Raw genomic sequence first — 23,771 nt, 5'->3', positions numbered from 1 at the left:
AAGACATGCAGTTACACATTCCATCTAACGTGTACAAACATTAGCTATCTTGGCAGACACCAAACGATCACTAGTTTTCCCCTCCTTCACCTTGAGGAAAGCTGTGACAGTTGTCACATCTTTAGAAGACATTGATTGGCAGCTGGAAGTTCTGCTGTCCAGTCCTCATAGTAAGTGTCCTTAGAGGCATGTAGAACGTTTAACGCCCCCTTGATCTCGGGTGTCCTTTTTCAAAAGGCAAAGCAGCCGGAGGGCGTCTTCTCTGGCCACCAGATGGCAGGCTTGTGAATCCGGAGGAAGGAGGCGGAAAGCATGGAGGGTTCAACTGCAGAGAAGCCCCCGTGGGGCAATGCTGAGGGATCTGAGGCGGGGAAAATGCTTTATAGCAGAGCCTGAGGTCTGCATGATTTTCCCAGGGATCACAGCAACCGCCAGAAACGCTGCAAATGCAAATGCTACAGGAAAGGTGTGCTCAACACAGGTGATTTATTAGCATTGGGTTTGTCCATGTGGTTAAAGCAGAAAATAGAGGGCCTGACTTGGTCCCCAGGAGGAAACCACTCTCAGTAGCAGAGGCAGGAAGGGCCCAAACCACAGGTGAATCCACCCAAGCTGAAAACCCACAGAAAGGTGAGCGGGCGAGAAGGTGGGGTGGGGGTGGTGCCGCCTGACCCTGTCTCCCCCGAGAAGGGCACCCCATTTGCTGTGGGACATCCCTTTCTGGTACCAGGGAGCCTGGTGCACCCACTCTTCCTCCAGTGTCCGTGGGAAATGTGGTTCCCCTAGCTGCTTTGTGCCACTCCTGCTTTCCTGAAAAGAGTAGGTCCAAAGAAGGAGGGCCTTAAAAAATGGTATCCCCCGCCCCCGCCCCCAGCCTTTGATGCCTTCGAGCCAAATGGGGTCGTGCACCTCATGGCCACATTCATCAGACCTTAGGAGCTTCCAGGCAGGCCTGCCTCGCAGCCTTCTCTGCCAGTCACCTCTCTGTCCCCGCTTCCGGTTCCTTTCTTCTTTGTTGTTCTCCCTGGCTGCCTGCCTCTGTGGATGTTCATCTCCCAACTCTTCATCCGAGCCCCTGTGTGCACCACCCGTGTCTTCCCCTCTGCCATTAGCCACAGCCTGCCTTGATCACTGACTCTAAGAGCCCCCCACCCCCACCCCGCTTCCTCCTCCTCCTCCTCCTCCCCTCCACTCTCCTCCCCTCCTCCTGTTTCCCACAACTCACCCGGAAGTTGCTGTCTCCAACAGTACATGTAGTCAAGCTCCTCTCCCACATCCTACAACCTGCAATACCATCAGAGGCTCTGCTGTGGTTGGCGTGGGGCGGGGCGGGGCAGGGCTGGGACATTGGCCATTCTAGTGTGCAACCAGGGATGCGAGTGAGAGATGTCAGTTACCTGACTGTCCCTCCTCACTACTCTTAGTGACAACCCTCCTGTGTGCTTAAGACTTGGGGGCTGGTTCTCTGTCCGTTTCTGCTCCCCTCCCCTGCCTGCTGCCATGTCTTCAGAGGTTCCACAGTCCATGTAAAAGGCCCTCTGCACCATCTAGCCTGGACTTTCCTGGTTCTCATTGCCATCTCCACCCTACTCTAGCCACCTTGGGCCGTGTCTTTTCCTTCTCTGCCCCTTTATCCCTCATATTCTTCACTCCCTCCCTGAGTGACTTCAGGGACAGCCCCCATTACCACCCCCTGTGAGTATGTCTGCGGTCCTGGCCTCCCTTGTACCGCCTTCTCCCCCGAGCCCTAGCAACTTCTAGCACCTTACAGCTGCCACCCGCTGGTCCACATGTCTCTACATTTGTTTTTCCTCCTCCAATCTGTTGGCACTCATCTCCCCATCACATAAGCAAAAAACAAGGATCTCTTTCCTCCTCCTCCTCCTCCTTTCTTCTTCATTGCCCAGATCCAGCCCATCCTGAGGCCCCCCATTCACCTAGTAAACACCCATCTCTGTTCTCGGTCCCCACACCTCTGGCTTATGCTGTCATTCGCTCTTGTCTGGATCTAGCTGTCCTTGTCTCTAGTTCAGCCTGTCAGTACTATCTATCCTTCACTGTTTCCAGAGGGCCTCCCCACAATATACATCAGTAGATCCCCATCAGACAGGTTCACCCGCTTACATGACAGAGGAGGTGCCACTGTGGTCCTGCCCTTAGTGCCTCCTGGCCTCACACCTCTGTGCTGTCTCAATTCTGAGGGATGCTGGGACCTTAGAGTGCTGTGTTATTAGCTCTCGTGGTCCTCCCATCCAACAGACCTTTCTCTGCCTCTGCCCCAGGCTTGGCCAGGTCACACCATTTTTCTACTTTGAGCTCTAGGAATGCTTTTCTGAACCCTCTTCCTGCCCACCGCCTCAGCTTCATTGTGTGATCATTATCTGTGCCACGGTCTCCCCTGCTGGGCTGGGAGTCCCAGCTCTGTATTCCTGGTCCCAGCTCCACCCAGGCCAAATGGTCGGAGCTCGATTACCATGTCATCAATGAAAACCCTTTCAGAAGTGCTTGCTTTGTTACCGAGCCATCTCTCTCTGCCACTAATGACTAATGCTCCAGCTTTTATTTCTCTGTCCTTCCCTTCACTTCTGTCAATTAGTTCATAATCTTTACACCAACACCGCAATGTGCTTAAGGAGCTGCTTTTTCAAATACTTTTCTGTGGTGAAGTCTTTGTTATTTTGTGATTTTTTTTTTTTAAACCAACTTTCAAATGGCAGATCATTTACAATGGTATATTGCTTGAAACTGTAAACTGTCTCAAATATTGAAATGGATTTTGCATGATCATTAAATATCTGTACCTAATATCCTTATGAGGCCTGGCATGCAGTTAGAACATTTCTTTCTTTTTAAAACACTAACTTCAAATCGGTGTTGTACCAGGGAATTCTTTTTTTTTACATTTAACTTTTATTTTATTTTATTTTTTAAATTAAATCTTTATTGTTCAGATTATTACATTTGTTCCTCTTTTTTCCCCCCATAATTCCCCTCCTCCCAGTTCCCACCCCACCCCTGCCCTCACTCCCCACCCACTGTCCTCATCCATAGGTGCACGATTTTTGTCCAGTCTCTTCCCGCATCTCCCACACCCCTTTCCCCCACAAGAATAGTCAGTCCATTCCCTTTCTATGTCCCTGATTCTATTATAATCACCAGTACATTCTGTTCATCAGATTATTTATTCACTTGATTCTTAGATTCACTTGTTGATAGATGCATATTTGTTGTTCATAATTTGTATCTTTACCTTTTTCTTCCTCTTCCTCTTCTTACAGGATACCTTTCAGCATTTCATATAATACTGGTTTGGTGGTGATGAACTCCTTTAGCTTTTCCTTATCTGTGAAGCTCTTTATCTGGCCTTCACTTCTGAATGATAGCTTTGCTGGATAAAGTAATCTTGGTTGTAGGTTCTTGGTATTCATCACTTTGAATATTTCTTGCCATTCCCTTCTGGCCTGCAAAGTTTCTGTTGAGAAATCAGCTGACAGTCGTATGGGTATTCCCTTGTAGGAAACTGAGTTTCTTTCTCTTGCTGCTTTTAAGATTCTCTCTTTGTCTTTTGCTCTTGGCATTTTAATGATGATGTGTCTTGGTGTGGTCCTCTTTGGATTCCTTTTGTTTGGAGTTCTCTGCGCTTCTTGGACCTGTAAGTCCATTTCTTTCACCAGGTGGGGGAAGTTTTCTGTCATTATTTCTTCAAATATGTTTTCAATATCTTGCTCTCTGTCATCTTCTGGCACCCCTATAATTCTGATGTTGGTACACTTGAAGGTGTCCCAGAGGCTCCTTACACTATCTTCGTATTTTCGCATTCTTTTTCATTTTGCTTTTCCAGTTGAGTGTTTTTTGCTTCTTCGCATCTTGAATTTTTGACTTGATTCTTATGCTCCTCTGGTCTGCTGTTGGGTGTCTGTATAATATTCTTTATTTCAGTCAGTGTATGCTTAATTTCTAGTTGGTTCTTTTTCACAACATCGAGGGTCTCATTAGATTTCTTGAGGATCTCACTACATTTATGGGCAGTCTCACCAGTCTTTTCGAAGGCCTTACTAAGTTTATCGGCAGCTTCTAGACAGTTCTTGAGAGACCTTAAAAGTGTGGTTCTGAACTCTATATCTTCCATTGACAATTTTGTCCTGTTTCTTTGTCTCCGCATTTTGTTATGCTTTCTTGGTGCCCCCCCTAGTGGTCTTTGTGCGCAGTCTTTTAGTTAAGCCTTGATTTTTGTAGCTAATACCAGGGGGGATTTGGCACAGGCCAAGTGGCTGTGAGAATCAGCTGTGTCTGCAGTGAGAGAACTACTGTCCTCTAGGGAGGTGCTAATCTCGCCTTTGCCTTTGCCTGAGGCTATCGGGCAAAAGCCTCTGTGCCGGGCTTGGGCGGGGCGGGTCGCACAGGAACAACAGGGCGGGCCGGAGAGAGAGAGCAGTTATGGCCGCTCTCAGTCCTGTCCCGGGGGCTCTGCCTCTCTGAGTCCCAGCAACCGCTGCAAACCTGGGAGAGAAAGCTGCACTCGCTCTGACCGAGGCCAGACAGTCCCTCTTCTCCCGTTTGAGTCTGGGTCCCTAGCGACTCGCCCGGATCTGGAGCTCAGAGTCCGCGACTCCCTCCCGATTGAAAACGCCAACCGGCGCCGCCGCCCGCTCCGCGCACTCCGCACCTCAGAATTTGACTTCAGCACTGCGCCTCCTCTGAGTGTCCGTATGCGTTACTCTTTCCTCCTAGTTGTAGGACTTCCACTCAGCCAGCGTTCCTGTGGTTCTGGATGATGTCCCTTCCGTCTTTTAGTTTCACTTTTGAAATGGTTGTTCAAGGCAGCCACCTCCGGGGTTAACCTATGCCGCCATCTTGGTTCTCCGGTGTTGTACCAGGGAATTCTTCTCTTCAGGCCCCACCACCGGAGTATGGCAGTGGGAGACTTAAAATGCAGTGAGGAAATCATGTCAAATACCTATTATTTACCTCCTGTCTAAATTTGAGTAGATTTTAATGAGTTCTACCCAGATAAGAACTTTAATCTCTGTATTGCAAGATTAAAGATACATCTGAACTCTCTCTTACCCAGAATCCTCTGGAAATAGAATGGTGACTCCAGATTCACACGATTCATAGAATGGTGACTCCAGATTCACACTGTTCTCAAACTTGACCACGGAGGCAGTGTTCAAGGCTGGAGGCAGGCGGAAGGTGGGTGGTGTGTTTGAGAGTATGTGGCTGTAAGGTAGTTCTAGTTCTTTGAAAGCTCATGGTTTCTCCCCCACCCCACCCCCTTCAAAAATGCATTTGATTTTACTTTCTATTTTATGCTATATAATGTAATATACAAGAATGTTTAACCTTATTTGCCACTGACTGAAACTGACCTTTAAGAAAGTGAGTTAGGAACACCGTACATGAGAGAAGCGTGCTCTGTAAGATGATGTCCCAGAGGATCTTCCCCTGTCCTGTACTGCACATTTCCTAGATGCAGTCATTCCCTCACGGAGCTCTTACTGGGCATGCTCTGTATTCCTGGTGTGTGAGGATTGGAGACTAGAGATGGATACAGACCTAGCTTTGGGTTATGGGGAATTCACAGTTGTGTGTGTGTGTGTGTGTGTGTTGTTGTTGTTGTTGTTGTTGTTTTGGGGGGCGGGGCGGTCCTTTATAGTACCTGCTTTTCCTGAATCACTTACACCTACTGAGAACTTTGCCTTTGCCTCTCCCTACCTTGATTATACCTGCCAATAGGACACACGCAAACACAAAGTCTTCAGGCTCAGCTTTCACAGCCTCTCCCCTGGAGCTTTTTATGGTCCTTTCAGGCAGAATAATCGCTGTCCCTTTGAGTCCTGGGAACATATTCATCAACTTTCAGCGTTTTTATTTCATTTGCATTGGATTTGTCTTCTACACAAGGCTGCCCATCAGTGTCTAGTTCACTGCTGCAATAGATGCATGTTGAAGTGATAACTTGCATGGCCGTGGTGGCCTGGCCGTACCACGGGGGAGTGGGGACCATCTGGGGTTCTCCACAGCATGGCTTCCTGCAGTGTGTGAGGGTGATCCAGAGTGGATTTGCACCTCCCTGCCACTGGGCAAGAGCATTTTTAAGGACTTGAGTAGTGTTCACTGAGCTCATAATCCTGCTTCCCCCAGCTTTATTCTATTTCCAGTATCATCTACAGTTTGAAAGCCTCATGGGTGTTGTGGGCAGTTACTAGGATCCTTCCATCTTGCTTTTTTATCCAGTTTATTCCTGTGGGGATATAGAAGTATGTCAGAAACAGTAGGGTATACAAATCATTAGCTTTTTTATTACAAATTGTGGTTAAACAGTACATGAACCAAAGAGTAGTTGAACTCTAATGGAGTTTACAGCTCCGCCTCACAGTTCTTGCTCTACTTCCCCAAAACTAGAGGAGGCCTCTCTATGTGGGTTTTGCTCCCCACCGTTATTTTGCTTGATTCCTTATATTTGTGTCCCAAGGACAAAAGGTTTTGAAATGACTTCCTTACTTTTAAACTCAGTTGTAAATCAGTCTTTGCAGCTTTAGGAGTTTGTGAAGGGTGTGAAGACTGTGGGGGGAACTGCTGAGACTCTAGATTTCAGTAGTGGTTGGCATGGTCCAGCCCCTACTGGAGGCGACTGGGGAGCACCCGTGCTCAAGCAGGTTGCTCCCACTTACACACGTCAGAGAACCTTCGATGGTCAGAAGCCCAGGCTAGACTATCAATTTGTCTTTTAATCCACAGATCACAAACAACAACAACACAGGCATACCTTGAATATTTTATTTTCACTTAAGACAGATGAATGGCTGTGTTCCTTTTGATGGAGAAGTAAAACCTTTTCTTTGAGTTTTGGTTGTCTGAGTTTGGCTTTGACTGATGGGAGTTGTGAGCTGCCGTCCTCACCATACACCACACCCAAAATGCAAGGCCTACAGTTTCTAATTTCAGTTTCCATAAAGGCAGTGCTTATGAAACAGTTGGAAGGTAGGCTCTCCGTATTTGTGAATTGGAGGCCCTCCCATAATCCTCTAATGTTTTACTCACATTTAATTGACAGTTGTCTTTTTTTTTTCAGTTGAGCCATCTTATAAAGTGTTTCTGAGTTATCAGAGACTTCACAGCTCTCCCCAATGCACACACTCATATTTCATCAATATTTAAAACATGTACTTAACTTATACTAGTATATAGTGCCAAGTCGAACTTTCATAAACAGGTTTGAGAATAGAACGCAATGACTCAGATGGTGTGAGTAGAAAAGCAAAAGTGTAAAAAAGAGAACCTGATAGCCTTGAACGTTCAAAGTTTCCTGGACAGTAGTGGCCAGTGTGGTTTAAAACTTAGGTTATTGAGTTCAGCGGGTTAACAGCTCCTGCTAGAAATGGCGACTTTGTAGAAGGCGATAGAGAGATGGGAATGAAGATGCCATTCAAGCCCCCTCAGAACTGCGTGGAACAAATAAAAATGATGACAAATTAAAGTTTTACATGAGATGGTTTAAAACAAAGTTAGGGGCTCACAGAGGCTGATACTGGAGGCAGAGTGATCCAATGAGAAAGAGCCAAGATAGCTGAGAAAGTTTGAGGCTTCACGTGGGCCTTGAATTTTAAAAAGTGTTGGATTTTAAAATTTTGGCTTTTAAAAATTATGCTAAAATCTCCATAATATAAAAAGTACTGCCAAACCGGTTTGGCTCAGTGAATAGAGCATCAGCCTGCGGACTGAAAGGTCCCAGGTTCGATTCCGGTCAAGGGCATGTACCTTGGTTGCAGGCACATCCCCAGTAGGAGGTGTGCAGGAGGCGGCTGGTCAATGTTTCTCTCTCATCGATGTTTCTGACTCTCTATCCTTCTCCCTTTCTCTCTGTAAAAAATCAGTAAAATATATTTTTTAAAAAGTACCATTTAAAGTCTCCAAGTCAGTGCCATTAAGTACATTCATGGTATTGTGCAACTGTCACCACTATTCATTTCCAGAACTTTTTTTGTCATTCCCAACAGAGACTCTGTACCCTGTAAACTCTCTGTGCCTCCCTACTCCTAGCTCTTGGTAATCTCGATTCTATTTTCTGTTTCTGTTCATTTGCCTACATATAAATTCCACTTCATATATGTGGAATCATACAATATTTGTCCTTGTGAGTCTGACTTATTTCACTTAGCATAATGTCTTCAAAGTGTATTCATGTTGTAGCATATGTCAGACTTTAATTCCTTTTTATGGTTGAATAATATTCTGGTGTATGCATATACCTTGTTTAGTTTATCCATTCATCTGTCTGTGGAACTTGGGCTGTTTCTACCTTTTGGTTATTGTGAATATCCTATATAATAAAAGCATAGTATGTAAATTGTTCCCTTGACCAGGAGTTCTTCTAGGAATTTGACCAGGAGGTGGGGCCAGCCGGGGAAATGGAGGGAGTTAGGACCCCACCAGTGCACAAATTTTGTGCACTGGGTCTCTAGTACTGCTATAAATATGGGTGTGCAAATACTTGTTGGCATTCATGCCTTCAATTCTTTTGGGTATGGTTGAATTTTATACTTGCGAAAGGCTCTGGAGGGTATGTCGGCCTATAGCTTGAACTCTTATTAAAATTTTGCATTGTTGACTGGTCACAAGTACCCCTTTCCTGCCTTGTTTTTGCTCTTTGAGTACAAGGACTGTCTTCTAGGTTCAGCACTGAGGAAGGTGCCTGAATAAGTACTTGCTGAATAGTTCCTGGAGTTCCTAGCTCAGAGCCGTCATTGACTAGAGCTGGTCCCCAGAATGGTGGTGTTGTTTTGTTTTGTTTTGCTCATTAATTAATGTGTTTAGGGAACAGAAAACAACTTTTAGTATTAGCCTTAGCCAAACATAATTAGGGAAGTACATTTTCTAACGCAGAGTCCTGAGGTAGGTAAAACCCAGTTTAACAAACATCTGTTGAGAACTTGCTGTATACCAGACACATTTCAAAATGTGTAATTTCAGAGCAATTTCAAAACTCAGCTGGAATGCCTTATTGGTATTGAATTTTAAATATAATGAAGATAGAAAGGTAAGTCTGTGTGTACACACACATACACCTTTAACATGAATCTCCATAGTCTTTTTTTTTTTTATTGTAAGAACATTATAACAATATTCAAGATAGTTTGGAAAAAAGAGAATAAATAATACCCACAGCCCCTCTTTAACATAAGCTCTATTTTCATTTAAATAGTGTGAGTTTGAGGGTTGAACTTATACATAATTTATTTGGAAAATAAAACTATGAATGCTTATGGTGGTAATGATTTTAAAAAATTTATTTTTAAAAACCCTAGGCATAAAGCATAAACTAGTGAGCTCAAATTTGTAAGCTCCTTTTTTTTGCAGGTATCCATGGTAGTATTGGTGGATGAATTCATCCAGTCCCTTTGCTCAGTGAAGGTGCAGAGTTGATCTCTGTCCTCTTTTGGGGCTTGGACAGTGGACATCTGTTACAGGGGCTGGGTGTTTAGGAACCTGACCTCCCTCAGTCTTCCAAATGTCAGGGATTGCAGGGAGTGTTTTTATGACTATGTGAAAGAGGGAAAGTACAATTTTGAATTCTTACTCTGAGGCCTCTAAGACCTGGGAGTAGGTAGATAAAGACAACTGTTGAGCATCAATGCAAACCATGTGGTTGATAGGGCTGGACATGGCGGTGGGATTTAGTGAGGACAGGTGATTATGACCTGAAGTGGTGAGGGAACAACACCCATGAGGACTGGGCTATTCCAGATGACAGGGAGGTGAATTGGTAGAGCAGGCAGTTCCTCAGGCACAGGCAGGGAAGTGAGCATGCCAAGGATAAGGAATGTTTGCAGAATCCACAGCCAGCATCCTAAGGGTCTGTCTTATTAGAGAGGCAGGTTGGACCCAGAGGGAACAGCTAGCAATGAATTTCAAGAAAGTGCTTTGTAAGCTGTACCTGATGTCAGTGTTAGCTGCTGTCTCGTAGGGATTTTGAGACTTGGGGTGGGGTTGTTGAAAAGGTGGTGTTTTTAACTGGTGGATCTCAGGGTTATGAAATAGAATGAGTTCGGGGTGGGGTAAGCAAGAGGCTGGAGTCATGGAGACCTTATAGGAGAGGATGTTATCTCTCTGTGAGGAGGTCCATGAATGGCTATATGGGGTGGGGCAGCAGGGGTAGAAAGGATGTGTGGTAGACATTTCAAAGGAAAGCTTGCTGGGATTTGCTGCCACGGAAGGTGGGAGTCAGGCAGGAATCCATTTGGGAAATGATGGAACCGTGCACATCCATAGGAAGTGAGTAAGTCAGTACTGATTGGAGGGATATTAAGAGGTTCTGTTTTCAGAATAATTGTGCCAAATATTAATCATGTGTTTTCTATGTGCCCAAACACAGCTCTGGGTGCTTTACATAATAGCCGTATGAAATAGGTGCAATTACTGCCCCTACTTTACAGATGAGGAAACAGGTAGAATTGATTAGTAACTTGCCCAAGTACTACATACTTAGTGGCAGAGCCAGGATGCAAATCTAGACAGTCTTGATTCAAGAGCCAAGCTCTTACCTAGTATGCTTTACTGCTTCTCTATAACAGCTAGCACTTACTAAAAACTGCTCAGTCTTGTGTCAAGATCCTTGCATGTATTTACTGCTTTTGGCTCCATAGTAATTCCCAGGAGATGAAGGTATTTTTATCATCATTTTTCAGATGCGGAAACTTGGACACAGAGATGTTGAGTGACCTACCTTAAGTCACCCAGCTAGGCCTTGCCTATATTGGCATGGTAGGTCCCCAGAAGGCAGCCATATGTATTTGCCTGGATTGCAATATCTACATATGTCCTCAAGATTCAATCATGAGAAAATTGAATTGGTTGACATATTTGGGATATAAATTCTGTAGTAATTATTGGATTGGACTTACTGTCAATGTCATTCATAATCACTTGGAACTACTCTTATTTTAAGGGGGGTAAATAATTGAAATGAAAGTGTCTCTATTTATGGCTGTGCCTGTTTTCATTATTTAATACTCTGGATGACTTTGAAAATAATCCCAATCACTTCATTTCCATATTCTGACAGTTCCATTTAGATGTTGAGCCTACTGGGCTTCGGTCCGTTCTTGTCTCCAGCCTTGTATGTGTGTGGAGGGGACACATACTCTGCACACGAGCCATTTCCTCCAAGAACCTGTAGAAGTGATAAAAGCCCTCCCCAGCCCCCAGGGTGTTCTGTTTTTCTCTTGCCTAGCCCACCACACCCAGGGACCTTTACTTCTCTCTCCTTCACCCAGGTCACCCATGACTCAATCTTTTGTATTTTTAATTGTACTAGGACCTAGAACAGGGGTGGGCAACCTTTTTGTGAGTGCATGCCAAAACCAGCAAAATCTCTGACTCAAAATTCTTCTGCGTGCCACCCCTAATTTTTTGAGAACATGTTACGCCTACTTGATATCTCTTAACATGTACGTATGTGAAGAACCTTGAAGAAATAATAAAATTCATTCGAGTGACAAAAATACAGTACATGATGATGAAAAATACATTTATCTTTTCATGTATACATGTACACTGATAGTCCGACAGAAAACTTTATGACTCCGTTTGATATTATCAGTGGGACTTTTGCTGCTGCATCACTGATGACAGAGATTTTACATCAGGTTTATATTTCGTGACCTTCAGAGATATGCACGAGCTACTGCTTTCATCCGTCAGGCTACTCCTATTGCGAGACTTAACAAAATTCATCACTGAGAACAAAGATTCACAAGCGTATGTGGATGAAACCAAAACACTGGTCGGATCTAGGAAGGCAGGGAGAGTTAACGCAGAGGCATAGAAATTGCTCTTCCCCTGTCGTCAATCCATGTCTGTGGTTTTTAAGATAACTTCTTATGTAAAATTATTTATTTATCTAAGATGCACCTACACTGAATTTATCCGAAAAATAAAAAAGTCGATAGTAAGAAAAAAATTGTAAATGGAAGATTATAAGAGAGGGTTTCGCGTGCCAGCAAAAGTTACTGGTGTGCCCTGTTCGGCACGCGTGCCAGGGGTTGCCCACCCCTGACCTAGAACCATGAATGTGTTCTCCCTCTGACACAGTCTATAGCACTTCTCATGTTGTTGGTGCTTAATAACATTTTTTACTATAATTGACCTTATTGCTATCTTCTACAAATCAAGGCTGCTGAGTGTCTTCTGATGTGGGGTGTACTTTGCTTGACCTCATGGTTGAAAAGCACCCAAATGAAATATTTGTCTGGATAACAAACTGTACTTGAGACTGGTCATCTGTAGACACCTGCAGGGGACAGTTTCAGCTCTTTAGAGCACATTCCGTCTGTCCCTCTTCACGGATCTTACTTTTTACCTTCAAATGTCAACAGGTCTTTGATGTTCTTTCAGTTTTAGCCTTTGACTACAGACCTGCTTCTCTGCTTCCTCTTGCTGTAGCTCTCCAAGGAGAGGTCTGTACTTGCAGCCTTTAACCTTGGAGCAAACAAATTCCCACTCAACTGAAATTGTACTCTTGGATTTCCTGTGGTCTCATCTAACCAAATTTAGGGACTTTTGTTCATGTTCGTTCCCTTTGATCTTGTTTAGCATCTGTCCTAGACCCACCTTTTCTATGAAACCTCTTATCTGTTGCCTTCCTTGCATCTTTAGCTTTCCCCTTTCTTTCTGGTGGTCTTTTTTTTGGTCTCTCTTGACTCTTCTACACCCTCTTAGCTGGAAGCGCTCTCTAAGATTGGTACTTAGTGTGTTTCTCTTTGTTCCACAAACACTTTTCCTTGATTATCTGGCCCCGGTCTTTTAACTTTACACATTATTGCTCTGCTTCCACCACCTGAATTTCAAGTCGTCGAGTGAGAAGTCTACTGCCCGGGTAGCACCTGGGAACAGGTCTCCTGCCTCTCCTGTCCCAGTCCCTTTCTCACTGTGTCTCCATCTCCCTGCCCCAGCCATCCTGAACTTGCAGAGGGTTTCCTGGTATGGCTTTCTCTTGCTGCCTTTGCCTCCCTCCAGCCCCTTTCTCCACCTTGGACTTGGACGGCTTTAACTCCTCCTTCAGAGCTCTGGTCTGTTCTTGTCTCCACCCTTGTATGTGTGTGGAGGGGACACACATACTCTGCACGTGAGCCATTTCCTCCAAGAACCTGCAGAAGTGATGAAAGCCCTCCCCCGCCCCCAGGGTGTTCTGATTTTCTCTTGCCTAGCCCACCACGCCCATGGGCCTTTTCTTCTCTCTTCCTCATCCAGGTCACCCATGATTCAACCTTTTGTGCTTTAATTGCACTATAACCTAGAACAGTGATGGTGAACCTATGACACGCATGTCAGAGGTGACACGCGAACTCATTTTTTTGGTTGATTTTTCTTTGTTAAATGGCATTTAAATATATAAAATAAATATCAAAAATATAAGTCTTTGTTTTACTATGGTTGCACATATCAAAAAATTTCTATAGGTGACACGGCACCAGAGTTAAATTAGGGCTTTTCAAAATGCTGACAGGCTGAGCTCAAAAGGTTCGCCATCACTGACCTAGAACCATGAATGTGTTCTCCTCTGACAGTATATTTCATCTTCCTTTTGAGTCTCATATCCTTAATGTAGGTCTTTATCGCTTTTGCCTCCCTGAGGACCAGAGCTTTTCACCGATCTCCTTGAATCGAGGTGATGTTGGTATCTCATTTATCTGCTGAAAAACGTGTGGGGACTCTACATGGTCTCTGAGGTACATTCCACGTATGTATACCAGATGTCCAATGCTCTGGATGATCTGGTTCCATCCTACTTAGCCTGCTTAGTCTTACCTCACATGGTCTCCACTGTGTTCTCTTCTGCCTCCTCTTGGTATTGTCAAGGTCCAGCCCATTTCTTACTTTTTCTTCAGCTTGTAGCTATGTTTCACTTATTCTGACACTGGAGCAGTGTGTTGAAGCTCTGGAGTTAGGCCCACCTGTAGGGACCACTTCCATGGACTTTGTCCCAGCACCTGGCACGGTGCTTCTGCAGATCATGAGAGCACAATTAATGAACAGATGTTTGCATTTATGCAACAGGTGCATGAATGGATGAGTGAATCGGCTGCTGTGAATTTTCTAAGGTTCAGGCTTCATGTTCAGAGTCTGAAGTTTCCATCTTTAAACTACTTTCCTACCAAAGAAACCTATCTAGACATTAGGTTGATTATCCTGCAACCCAACATTTGCCATGAACTATCTCGTGGTCTGATCTTTAAAATGGCATTTTTATTTTCTGTCTTATTGTTTGAAACTCATAAACAGTTCTCCTTTTGATGACTATCACCATATAAGGAGAACTACATAGAAATAACTGAATTCACAAAGCTTTAAGAAAAAGCCAAGCTATGTCATGGTCATGTGCATTTTGCCAAAAAGAGTGACAGGCCAATGGTTGCTTTTTTACAGTGTGGGATTTTGTTTTTTGTTGTTTTTAAGCCGGGTGGGCATCTGAGTGATAGCACCATCGCAGTGGCCCATATTCAGAAAGGAAACTTGACCCAGCTGTATGTTTGACCCAGAGAAGGCCTTGGCATCCAGCAAGCCTTGGCTTGTAACACCAACTGTTACCTCAGGATTAATTGAGGGTTGCAGAAAATAACTTAATTTTCTGGAGGAACTTAAACTTTAAACAGAACTCTTTCTGACTATAAATAGCAGGGCAGCTTTGTCCTATTTTTATTGTACACAGAAGATGAAAATCAATATTGGAAGAGATGCTTTATTTCGCCAAGGAAAAAAAATCATAACACAATTCCCATTTTTCTTGGCAGGCTCTTCTCAACCATCTGTGAGTCCAGGGGGACTGTCTGCACCATCCATCCAGCCAGCAAAATCAGAGTTAATAGTCAGTGTTGGCGACGAGATTAGGCTGCTCTGCACCAATTCAGGATTTGTCAAATGGACTTTTGAGACCCTGGGTCAGCTGAGTGAGAAAACACACCATGAATGGATCACGGAGAAAGCAGAGGCCACCAATACAGGCAATTACACCTGCACCAACGAGGACGGCTTAAGCAGTTCCATTTATGTGTTCGTTAGAGGTAAATGCTCAGCTTTCTTTGATGCTGTGCTTCAGAGAACTGAATATCCTGTTCTTAATTATGGATGACATATCGATGACTAAGCTGTGGGTAAAACATTGCTGGCTGGATTGAGGAAGCCTAAACCAAATGTTTCTTTGCTAGTTTCTCCATCTTTTGATACCTAATGGCTTTGGATATGATTCCAGCTGGAGGCCTGCAAGGCGGTGACACTCTTCCTAATGAGATTACAGTATGGTCAGCCCGTTTGTCCTGGTGCTCTGGGTAAACCCTGAGAATAAATTAGGCCCTCTGGGAAGGCTGCATTTTAATGCCTTGAGATCTCAGATACTCCCACTTAGTAAAAAAACGCTTCAGGGAACTAAAGGTCTCCAAAGGCCTCCACAAGACCAACACTTGAAGAGAACTGACCCACTTTTAAGGGATAGACTCAGAAAAATAACTCAGTCAGCACAGCACCCCATGTCCTTCCTCGGTTCTTAATAGATGTCAGTTGATTCATTTGAAAAATGGTGACCTCTTAGAAACAAAAGAAAAATATGTTCATGGGTTTTCTGTAACTCATTTCCTGTGATGAAGTCAGTGATCAGCTGTGTGTCTTTGTCAAGAGGAGGTTCGCGGGAGTGGGGGTGGGGGTGGGAGGTGAGTACCTTTTTGTGTTGATGTAAAAACTGCAGCACTTGAAGCTTAAGAGAGACAGCCAGGTTATAAAGAGACATACAGGCCCACTTCTAGTCCTGGGCTGTACCTGGAGTGGGGCTATCATTGAAACAGGCCTGAGGAGGAGGCCTCATCCATGATATTGTGGAAGAATAATGAATACATTTATCCCAAATCATAAACCTGAGCAACCTCAAGAGTCTCGGTTCCTCCCTGCAACATTTAATAAGATCACCTACTCTGTCTTCTTTACCTAATTGTCATTAGGGAGACAGAATCGTGCACATTCTAGCTTTTTCAGGGTTTTAAATAAGATGACTCACATGGTCGCCATAAAGGGTGCCATGAAATTTACTCTACCTCCCCTTAGTTTGTATGTTGTCTTTCCTAGTTGGATGGCTGAAAGGAGTCCACATTGATAGGCCACAGCTCGGCCTCTGGACACAGCTCCATAGCTGTTGAGCCAACCTGTGCCCTTTTCTTTGACAGAGGTTCTCTGTGTTTTCCAGGTGGTAATAAGCATTGTGCTTATTAATAGGATGGGTAGACAACTGACTAAAAGGGGAAAACTGCTGAATTAGTCAAATCAGTCTCACAGAACTCACCAATTTTCTGTACAGGGGAAGTTGTCCTCCATAACTTAGAACTAGACTTAATTATTACTGACTTAAGAAGTTTGGATACTTACATAATCGAGGTTACAGCAAGGCAGAAAATCGGGGCATTGTTGTCAGGGCCAGACTCAAGCAGCTGAGAAAGAGTAGATGGAAAAATGACCAACTCTGGCCTTCGGCCATCGTTCACCCACCATGAAGTAATTCATTCACAAAATAAGTGAAAGGCTGAGAGCTACATAATTCATCTTAGAAATCTCTGTTTCAAAATTGGTCAAAATTAAATGGTAAGACGTATATTTCAGTTATGGTAAATTGATTTTTGTGGACCATCTGATTTCCAGATTGGAAAGATAATAAAACACAAATCTGTTGGCCCGACTGTGTATCTATATTATCTGTAACGGTGGCAGCATATGGTGGATACAGAATGAGGTTTGTCTGTGCTTATATGGGGTCCCAGTCTGCCTGAGGCTTTCCCAGTCCATCCAACCCCCTTTCACTCATAAGGGTTCTGATTTAGACAATAAAGTAGTTGCTACAGTATTCCTGAAACTCATAAACTTCCCTTGTGTGTTTGAAATTATTTTATTTCCAAAAGTTATACTTAACTTTTAAGGAGTTTGAATAGAGTGAGGCCCCCATGTTATTTGTACTGGGGTGGTCAGCTGATAGTTTTCTAGCTTCTATTCAGAAGCCAAAAGATCCTGGAGACTGGGAACTCTGGAAAGGGCCCTGCCAGAGGAGTTAGAGGAAGGACACCTTCTAGAGTGATGGTTATGATAAAATACGAGTGCACACATTTTGGTCTCAGTCAGAGCTGGGTTTGACTTCTGCCCAGCCATTTCCAGGCCACAACATTTTAGGAGAATCACTTTTTTGAGCCTTCAGTTTCTTCATCTATAAAAGGGGGATAATGATAGTGCCCATTACGTAGGGGTATTTTGAGAATTAAATGAAATACATGGTGTGTAATGGTCCAAGCTTAGTGCCCTACACATGGAAAGTGTTTAATAAACATTAACTCTTACTTGTTAGTGTTATTTGGGTAAATCCTACTTTTGCCTGCAAAGAAAAAAATTCATCAGCCTTTGATCCACTGGGAACGGTTGTTAGGAAAGGTAATGTTTTCGATCTTTGAAAAGTGTTTTTCAGTGCCTGTGACCAGATTCACTGATTTTTTTATATGTCACAGATCCTGCAAAGCTTTTCCTGATGGGCCTGTCCCTGTATGGGAAAGAAGGCAATGACACGCTGGTCCGCTGCCCTCTGACTGACCCAGACGTGACCAATTACTCCCTCACGGGCTGCGAGGGGAAACCTCTTCCCAAGGACTTGACGTTCGTCGCTGATCCCAAGGCTGGCATCACCATCAGAAACGTTAAGCGCGAGTACCACCGGCTCTGCTTGCACTGCTCTGCGGACAGGAAGGGCAAGTCAGTGCTGTCGAAGAAATTCACCCTGAAAGTGAGGGCAGGTACGGGCCCTTTGATGACTTCCTTCTGGGAGCCGGAGCACCCGTTGATATCGAAAGAGGACTTCTCTCTTCTCCGTGGTCCATCTTAGCATAGTCAGTCGGGCAGCTGGCTCTTTAATTCCCCCAACCTGAAATAATGTCAGCGGCATGTGAATTCTTTATTCCCTAGGGGACCAGCCCATGACTGCCTCCAGCTGGGTGTGTCTCCCAGAGATTGGCATTTAGACCATACTGGGGACAGTCATAAAACCTATTGATTTTAGGACATTCCAATTTCAAAATTGCGTGAAGTGTTCTTTCCAGGAGAAACCCACTGGGAAGCTTTAGTTACACTGTTTGAAAAGATTAGCGTACACATTTTTCACTCCCTTCTTTACTGTTGATATATGGGCCAGCTTTCTCCTCAGCTATTTAACGTTAATGCATTCTCAAACTATTCCTAATCCGAGGAGGAAAGTACCAACTAACTATGGACCTCATTCTCATTGTGACATTATTTTGGTTGCAGGTAGGTATCTAGATTTTTGTATTTCAGAGGCCATCTTACTCAACACCAGTTGGCAATCAGCTACTGAATAGTTTTTATTAAGGCTTTTGAAAAAGTATACTCACTGTGGGATTAAGGGAAAATTTGATTATTTAAGACCTGGGATTTTCACAAACAAGCAAGATACTATTTTTACAACACGTGGGAAAGATGCCTGTTTGGTTAGAAGCATATAATTAGTTGTAGGTCACATCCTCATGAAACATCAGGGTTGTGTGAGATGAAGATGAGAAAGCTGTGTCATCTCGCCGGGGCTTCTACCTGTTTCGAAATAACATTGACCAGGAGCAGTATGATCTCAGAGTAGACACTTCTGTTTTTCCCACTCAATATAAATGAAGGATGATGCATGGTTACATTGTTGATTCCTTTAGATATGCAAGTAATACAGATCAGTTAGCACCATACTTCATATTTTTACTTCAAAGATGCCAAAAGAAGCTGTGTGCATTTGAGGAAAAATGGTAAGTAAAAATGCCATGCTCTGATAGGACACATTATTTGAGGGTCACGTCTCTTTTCATTTTAGCCATCAGAGCTGTACCAGTTGTGACAGTGTCCAAATCAAGCTATCTTCTTAGGGAAGGGGAGGAATTCACAGTGATCTGCTCCATAAAGGATGTGTCTAGTTCTGTCGACTCAATGTGGATAAAGGAAAACAGCCAGGTGAGTGAATTGCTTCCTTCATTTTTCTCAATATATCATTCTCTGCATGTGGGAGATATTCACGTTTTTTTTTAAAGTCTATTAATTGTCCTGGGGGATGGCTCAGCTGGTGTGTCTGTCTGAGGCGGGGACTGTCTGGAGTGTGTGCAGATGCATATCTTCCCCTTTCATAACACCATATGTGGCTGTGTGCATTTATTATTGGTAAAAAGTACATGTCATTTTGTACATTTGTTTTAGATCATCTACAAGATAACTTCAGGATTATGTTATTGCTTCATGCTGTTTCTTTGAATAACTTTAGTTAGGGAAAGTAAAAAACACACAAAACTAATGGTTAACTGCATAAATACCTTGATTTTCAAGGCTGTGATTGATACTCTTCACGCCTGATTATTTAAAACATTGGGAAGAGTTGCCAGTTTTTTCCCCTTCCATATTTAAAAAGAATAATTTGTCTCAGATATTTACCAGGAAGCTCTTCTCTCCCTCGCAAAGTGGCTCATCCATTTGAGAGATGGGTTTCTTTTTGTATGGCTCTGATTTCCTCCTTGGAGGCTGGTTACCTGAGATCAAGTTGCTAATGGTTTTCTATTTGTTTTAGTTGCTATTAATAAAATGGTTATCTTTAATCTGAAACATTTGGACAGGTTTAAGTTCTCATTCATTTAACAAATGCATATTGAATGTCTACTATATGTCAGATTACTATGTTAGGTATAACTTAAAATAAATTTTAGCCAGTTATATTTGAAGTTTTTTCCCCCTCTCTAAATACTCCTATTAATAGCAGGGTCTTTAAAATGTCTAATTTCCCTAATATTTTGTTTACAGTTTTCATTGAATGAATTTTCAGTAATTTTTGTTTGAATAATCTTGGCCATCTAGGTAGGTAGTTGTCACAGTGATTCCCCCCCACCCCCCCAGTACCCATGTATGCATCATATTGGAAAAAAGAAAGGCTATATGTTTCTCCTGTTTCTCTTCTTCCTCATCATGCCCTGTGTTCAACAATGGCAATTTTATGCCTTTTAAAAGAATTCTTTGCTAAACAAGTAACCATGGTGATTAGCATAATGCAAAGCATCATGATGGTATTCATGTGGACCTGTGATGGATGGGACCTTGCTAAATGAAGCCTGCCATGGACTAGAAGAATGGATTGTCCTGTGGACTTGTTCTTTCAAACCAATGGCTCAGAGAAATAACTTTTAGTTTCCATATCATGTAATTTAATAAAAACAATAGCTTATGTATGGACTTTTGACTAACCTTCCTGAACACAATCCTATATTAATTGGCTTTTTATAATTCTTGATTTCAGATGAGAGAACAGTTTAGACTGCGTGTGTATTTGAGCTTCAACATAACTTGAAAATTAGCCTTTTTGAGAGGAGAAATTAAATCGCCCCAGGCAGTTTTGCTCTGAACCATTTTTCCCAGAGGCCCTGCATGCCATTCCCAATTAATCCACTGGCACTGGTAGATAAGCCTTCAGTGTTGGGAGCTCTTTGGGGAAATCCCAGTGTGCGCACCTCCAAGGGTTAAGGAAAACCAAATCACGTGCAAGCAATATGTAATGTGTGACTTGCAGATGGGGCTCATGGCTCTGTGCCAAGGTTCATCTATGAATCTTTTATTGATATCCTTCGGCTTAATTTGGAATACTTAGCACGGTTGGCACTATCAAATTTTCTTTAAAATCTATAGTATTTGATTAACCATTTAGAGTACGTTTAGCTTGCAATGAAATTTAGGGTAAACCGTTTTAGAGTTTTCGCAGTTGTTTTGTTTTAAAATGTGAGAGACTCTGAAGTGTATTCAGCACTTGTAAATCTTGGTTAGCTTTTCTAATGCTTGTAAATCCTTGTGTTTTTACTTGCTTTTGATGATGATCTTCGACAGTACCCACAATTATGGATACTGTCGAAGGTCGTCCTTTGGGCATGTGTTGACATTGCATCTTTTACGTCCAAGTCATTCCTCCTGGCACTCACACGCTCAGTGTCCCTCTGTAGCTCCCAAGGGCAGACTCTTGGGCTCTTGTAAGAACTACAGGAAGATACCTGAAATCTGGAACATGGTATATTATCTGCCCATTGTCACTCTGCCTTTGCAGAGGAGAAGACTGTGACATGATGGACTGGGAAAGGTTAGAGAAAATGTCACTTCACCTTGCTATTGCATTTCCTTAACAACTGATCTTACGCAGTGAAGTGGCAGATGTCTGCCAATTAATTAGCAGAAGAATCTCTTAGAAGGGAGTATTTTTAAATCTACACAGTGCTCCTAACTGGAGAGGCCTTTAAAAACCCTTGTTCCCTCGGTCCCTTTTAGAAACAAAGGACTGGTGCTATTCTTGACTTGTCCAGGATCTCACAATTAGTTAACAAAAAGGTTTCTTTTCTTTTCACTCAAAACATTCAGCGTTGACAGCCAGCATTTATGTGTGCTTATTTTAATGTAAAAAACTCTCCAGAACTACCCTAATATGAGAAACAGAAATAGGTATAACGCCACATTGTATATAGTAGTGCTGTGCCATGGAAATACAATGGGAGCCTCCGGTGTAATTTTCAATTTTCTAGGAGGCACATGACAAAGAGTAAAAAGGTAAAATGAATGATTTTAATAATATATTTTATTAGACCCAATATATTGAAAATATTTTTATCATGTTATTAACATAAAATTACTAATGGGCTATTTTACATTATTTTTTTCATATTGGCTTCAACATATTTTATATTTTAGACACAACTCAATTTGGATGATTTCTTTTGAAGTGTCCAGTATTCCAAATTGGCTAGTTCTTATAAAATGCTATATTGCCTGCATTTTTCGTATTTTCTTTCTGTCCCCACACATATGTATTATCATATGGTTGCAGTTTTAAGTTACACTCAATTTATGTTTTTTAAGCAATGGAAACATTTTCTTGTTTTCACATATTCATAACTTTTATGCCTGGTATACATTTAGTTCATCTGAGTTTTTACTATAGTAAACATCTTGGAGCTTTTGGTTTTTGTTCAGTTATTTCCTTCAGATAAATTTGCCGGAGTGATCAGGGCTATGAACATGCTGCCAAGTTGCTTGCCAGAGGGTCGTTCTGATTTTCAGGACTGTCAGAATGGTCACATGCTGAACGCTTCACCGGGGCCTGGCCAGCAAATCACCCTTGATCTCCTTCCATGTCAATATCAGCTCCTATTTACTTCCTATTTTAGTTGTCGTTATTTTTTCCTTTGTAATAGGAATGTGTCACATTTCAGGAAATTTGGGAAGGCAGAAAGCTATATGCTGCTCCTTTTAATCTTTTCAGAGAACGACTTTAGTTTGTTTTTTTTTCCCCACAACATTTCCCACACAAGAAATCTCCCCATGTCTTGTCTTCAGACAAATAATAAGAGTGGGATGGTAATATCACAAGGGTAAATTCACATTTTCTCTTCAGCTCATGCTTAAATAAGTTGGGGCTTGGTCTTATGTGTATTACATGCCTCAGATCTCCCTTTGATGAGAGTTGCCAAAATTCTGCTTGGTAAAAATTGTAGGGTGAATTTTCAAGTTAGTGGTAGACATTGTGGTTCTCTTTTTATGCATGAACATAATATACATGCTAATAAAACAGAATGTTATTTTTATTAGCAATCTGTTTCTTTCAATCACTGGAATATAGAATAAAAACACATAATAGGAAATATTGATAGAAGTATGCTGAATCAATATACAATATCAGTATTCTGCAGTATTTCTTATATAGTGACTTCTAAGATTTGGCACTGTTAAAAATATTTAGCCCTGCAGAGAATTTGGAATGATGTAGGCTGTGGTTATTAAGAAATGAATTTTCATGTTTTTCCCAATCATTAATAATGACTATCTCTCAATATAATCCTGTAATATGAAGTGTTCCAATGACAGACTTGTCATGATGCTTTATTATTCTTACTTAAGTAGTGTATAATGAATGCTAATATGGAGAAGTTAATTGCTGCTATTTTTAATTTATCTAGGAGAGAACCTGAATATAAAGTTTATGGTAATCTTTGATTTTTTTTTTCTCTCCTTCTGAAACCAGCAGACTAAAGCACAGGTAAAGAGTAATAGCTGGCATCAGGGTGACTTCAATTTTGTACGTCAGGATAGGCTGACTATCAGCTCAGCAAGAGTGAATGATTCTGGAGTGTTCATGTGTTACGCCAATAATACTTTTGGATCAGCAAATGTCACAACAACTTTGGAAGTAGTAGGTGAGTATCTCTATGGGAATGTATAAATTACTGGCAGTAGTGAAAGAAGAAATTACTGATTTCCTTTTTATGTAAATGGAATGTTGAACAGATTCTTAGAAATTCTTATCATTACTGAATGAATGAATGATGAATGAATGAAAATGATCATGATAGCCTCTTCCAACTAGAGCACAAAAGCAAATTCTACCTGTTCAGTAGAGGGAAGTGAGAAGCTGTAACTGAAGTTGTTCAAACCTTTTATTCTCTATGCTACCCACCCCTACCCCCCAAAACAAAGTATAAGCTGAGCTTTTTCAAAAATTCTCGTCCTTGCTGAATGACTTGAGTTTGGAAATGGATATAGAATTTCTCTGTTGAGGAGTGAAAATGCTTAAAACAAAGTTTTTTTCTCAGGATCTTTTGGTAGGGCTCCTCAGCCTTTTGGTTTATTGTTTTATCACTCATGGCTCTAGCTCAGTGGTCGGCAAACTCATTAGTCAACAGAGC

The 23,771-nt window shown here is 42.4% G+C and overlaps 1 protein-coding gene across 4 annotated transcripts in view; it reads left to right on the top strand.

The window, feature by feature from the left end:
- Positions 1 to 23,771, top strand: part of KIT (KIT proto-oncogene receptor tyrosine kinase) — an 83,830-nt gene that overhangs the window by 24,259 nt on the left and 35,800 nt on the right. For 2 of the 4 annotated variants that reach the window (XM_006757805.2, XM_006757803.2), the window contains exons 2-5: positions 14,793 to 15,062; positions 17,532 to 17,813; positions 18,890 to 19,026; positions 23,114 to 23,282. In XM_006757805.2, coding sequence (XP_006757868.1) covers positions 14,793 to 15,062; positions 17,532 to 17,813; positions 18,890 to 19,026; positions 23,114 to 23,282 — 858 coding nt within the window. Of the gene's footprint in view, positions 1 to 14,792; positions 15,063 to 17,531; positions 17,814 to 18,889; positions 19,027 to 23,110; positions 23,283 to 23,771 lie in introns of all 4 variants that reach the window. The other 2 variants (XM_006757804.2, XM_006757802.2) reach the window with 1 other exon arrangement.

Source organism: Myotis davidii, unplaced genomic scaffold (genome assembly GCF_000327345.1).
Source record: "Myotis davidii unplaced genomic scaffold, ASM32734v1 scaffold173, whole genome shotgun sequence".
Taxonomy (NCBI): Eukaryota; Metazoa; Chordata; class Mammalia; order Chiroptera; family Vespertilionidae; genus Myotis; species Myotis davidii.
The sequence above is the reverse complement of the archived record's forward strand: the minus strand, read 5'-3'. Positions and strand labels throughout refer to the sequence as shown.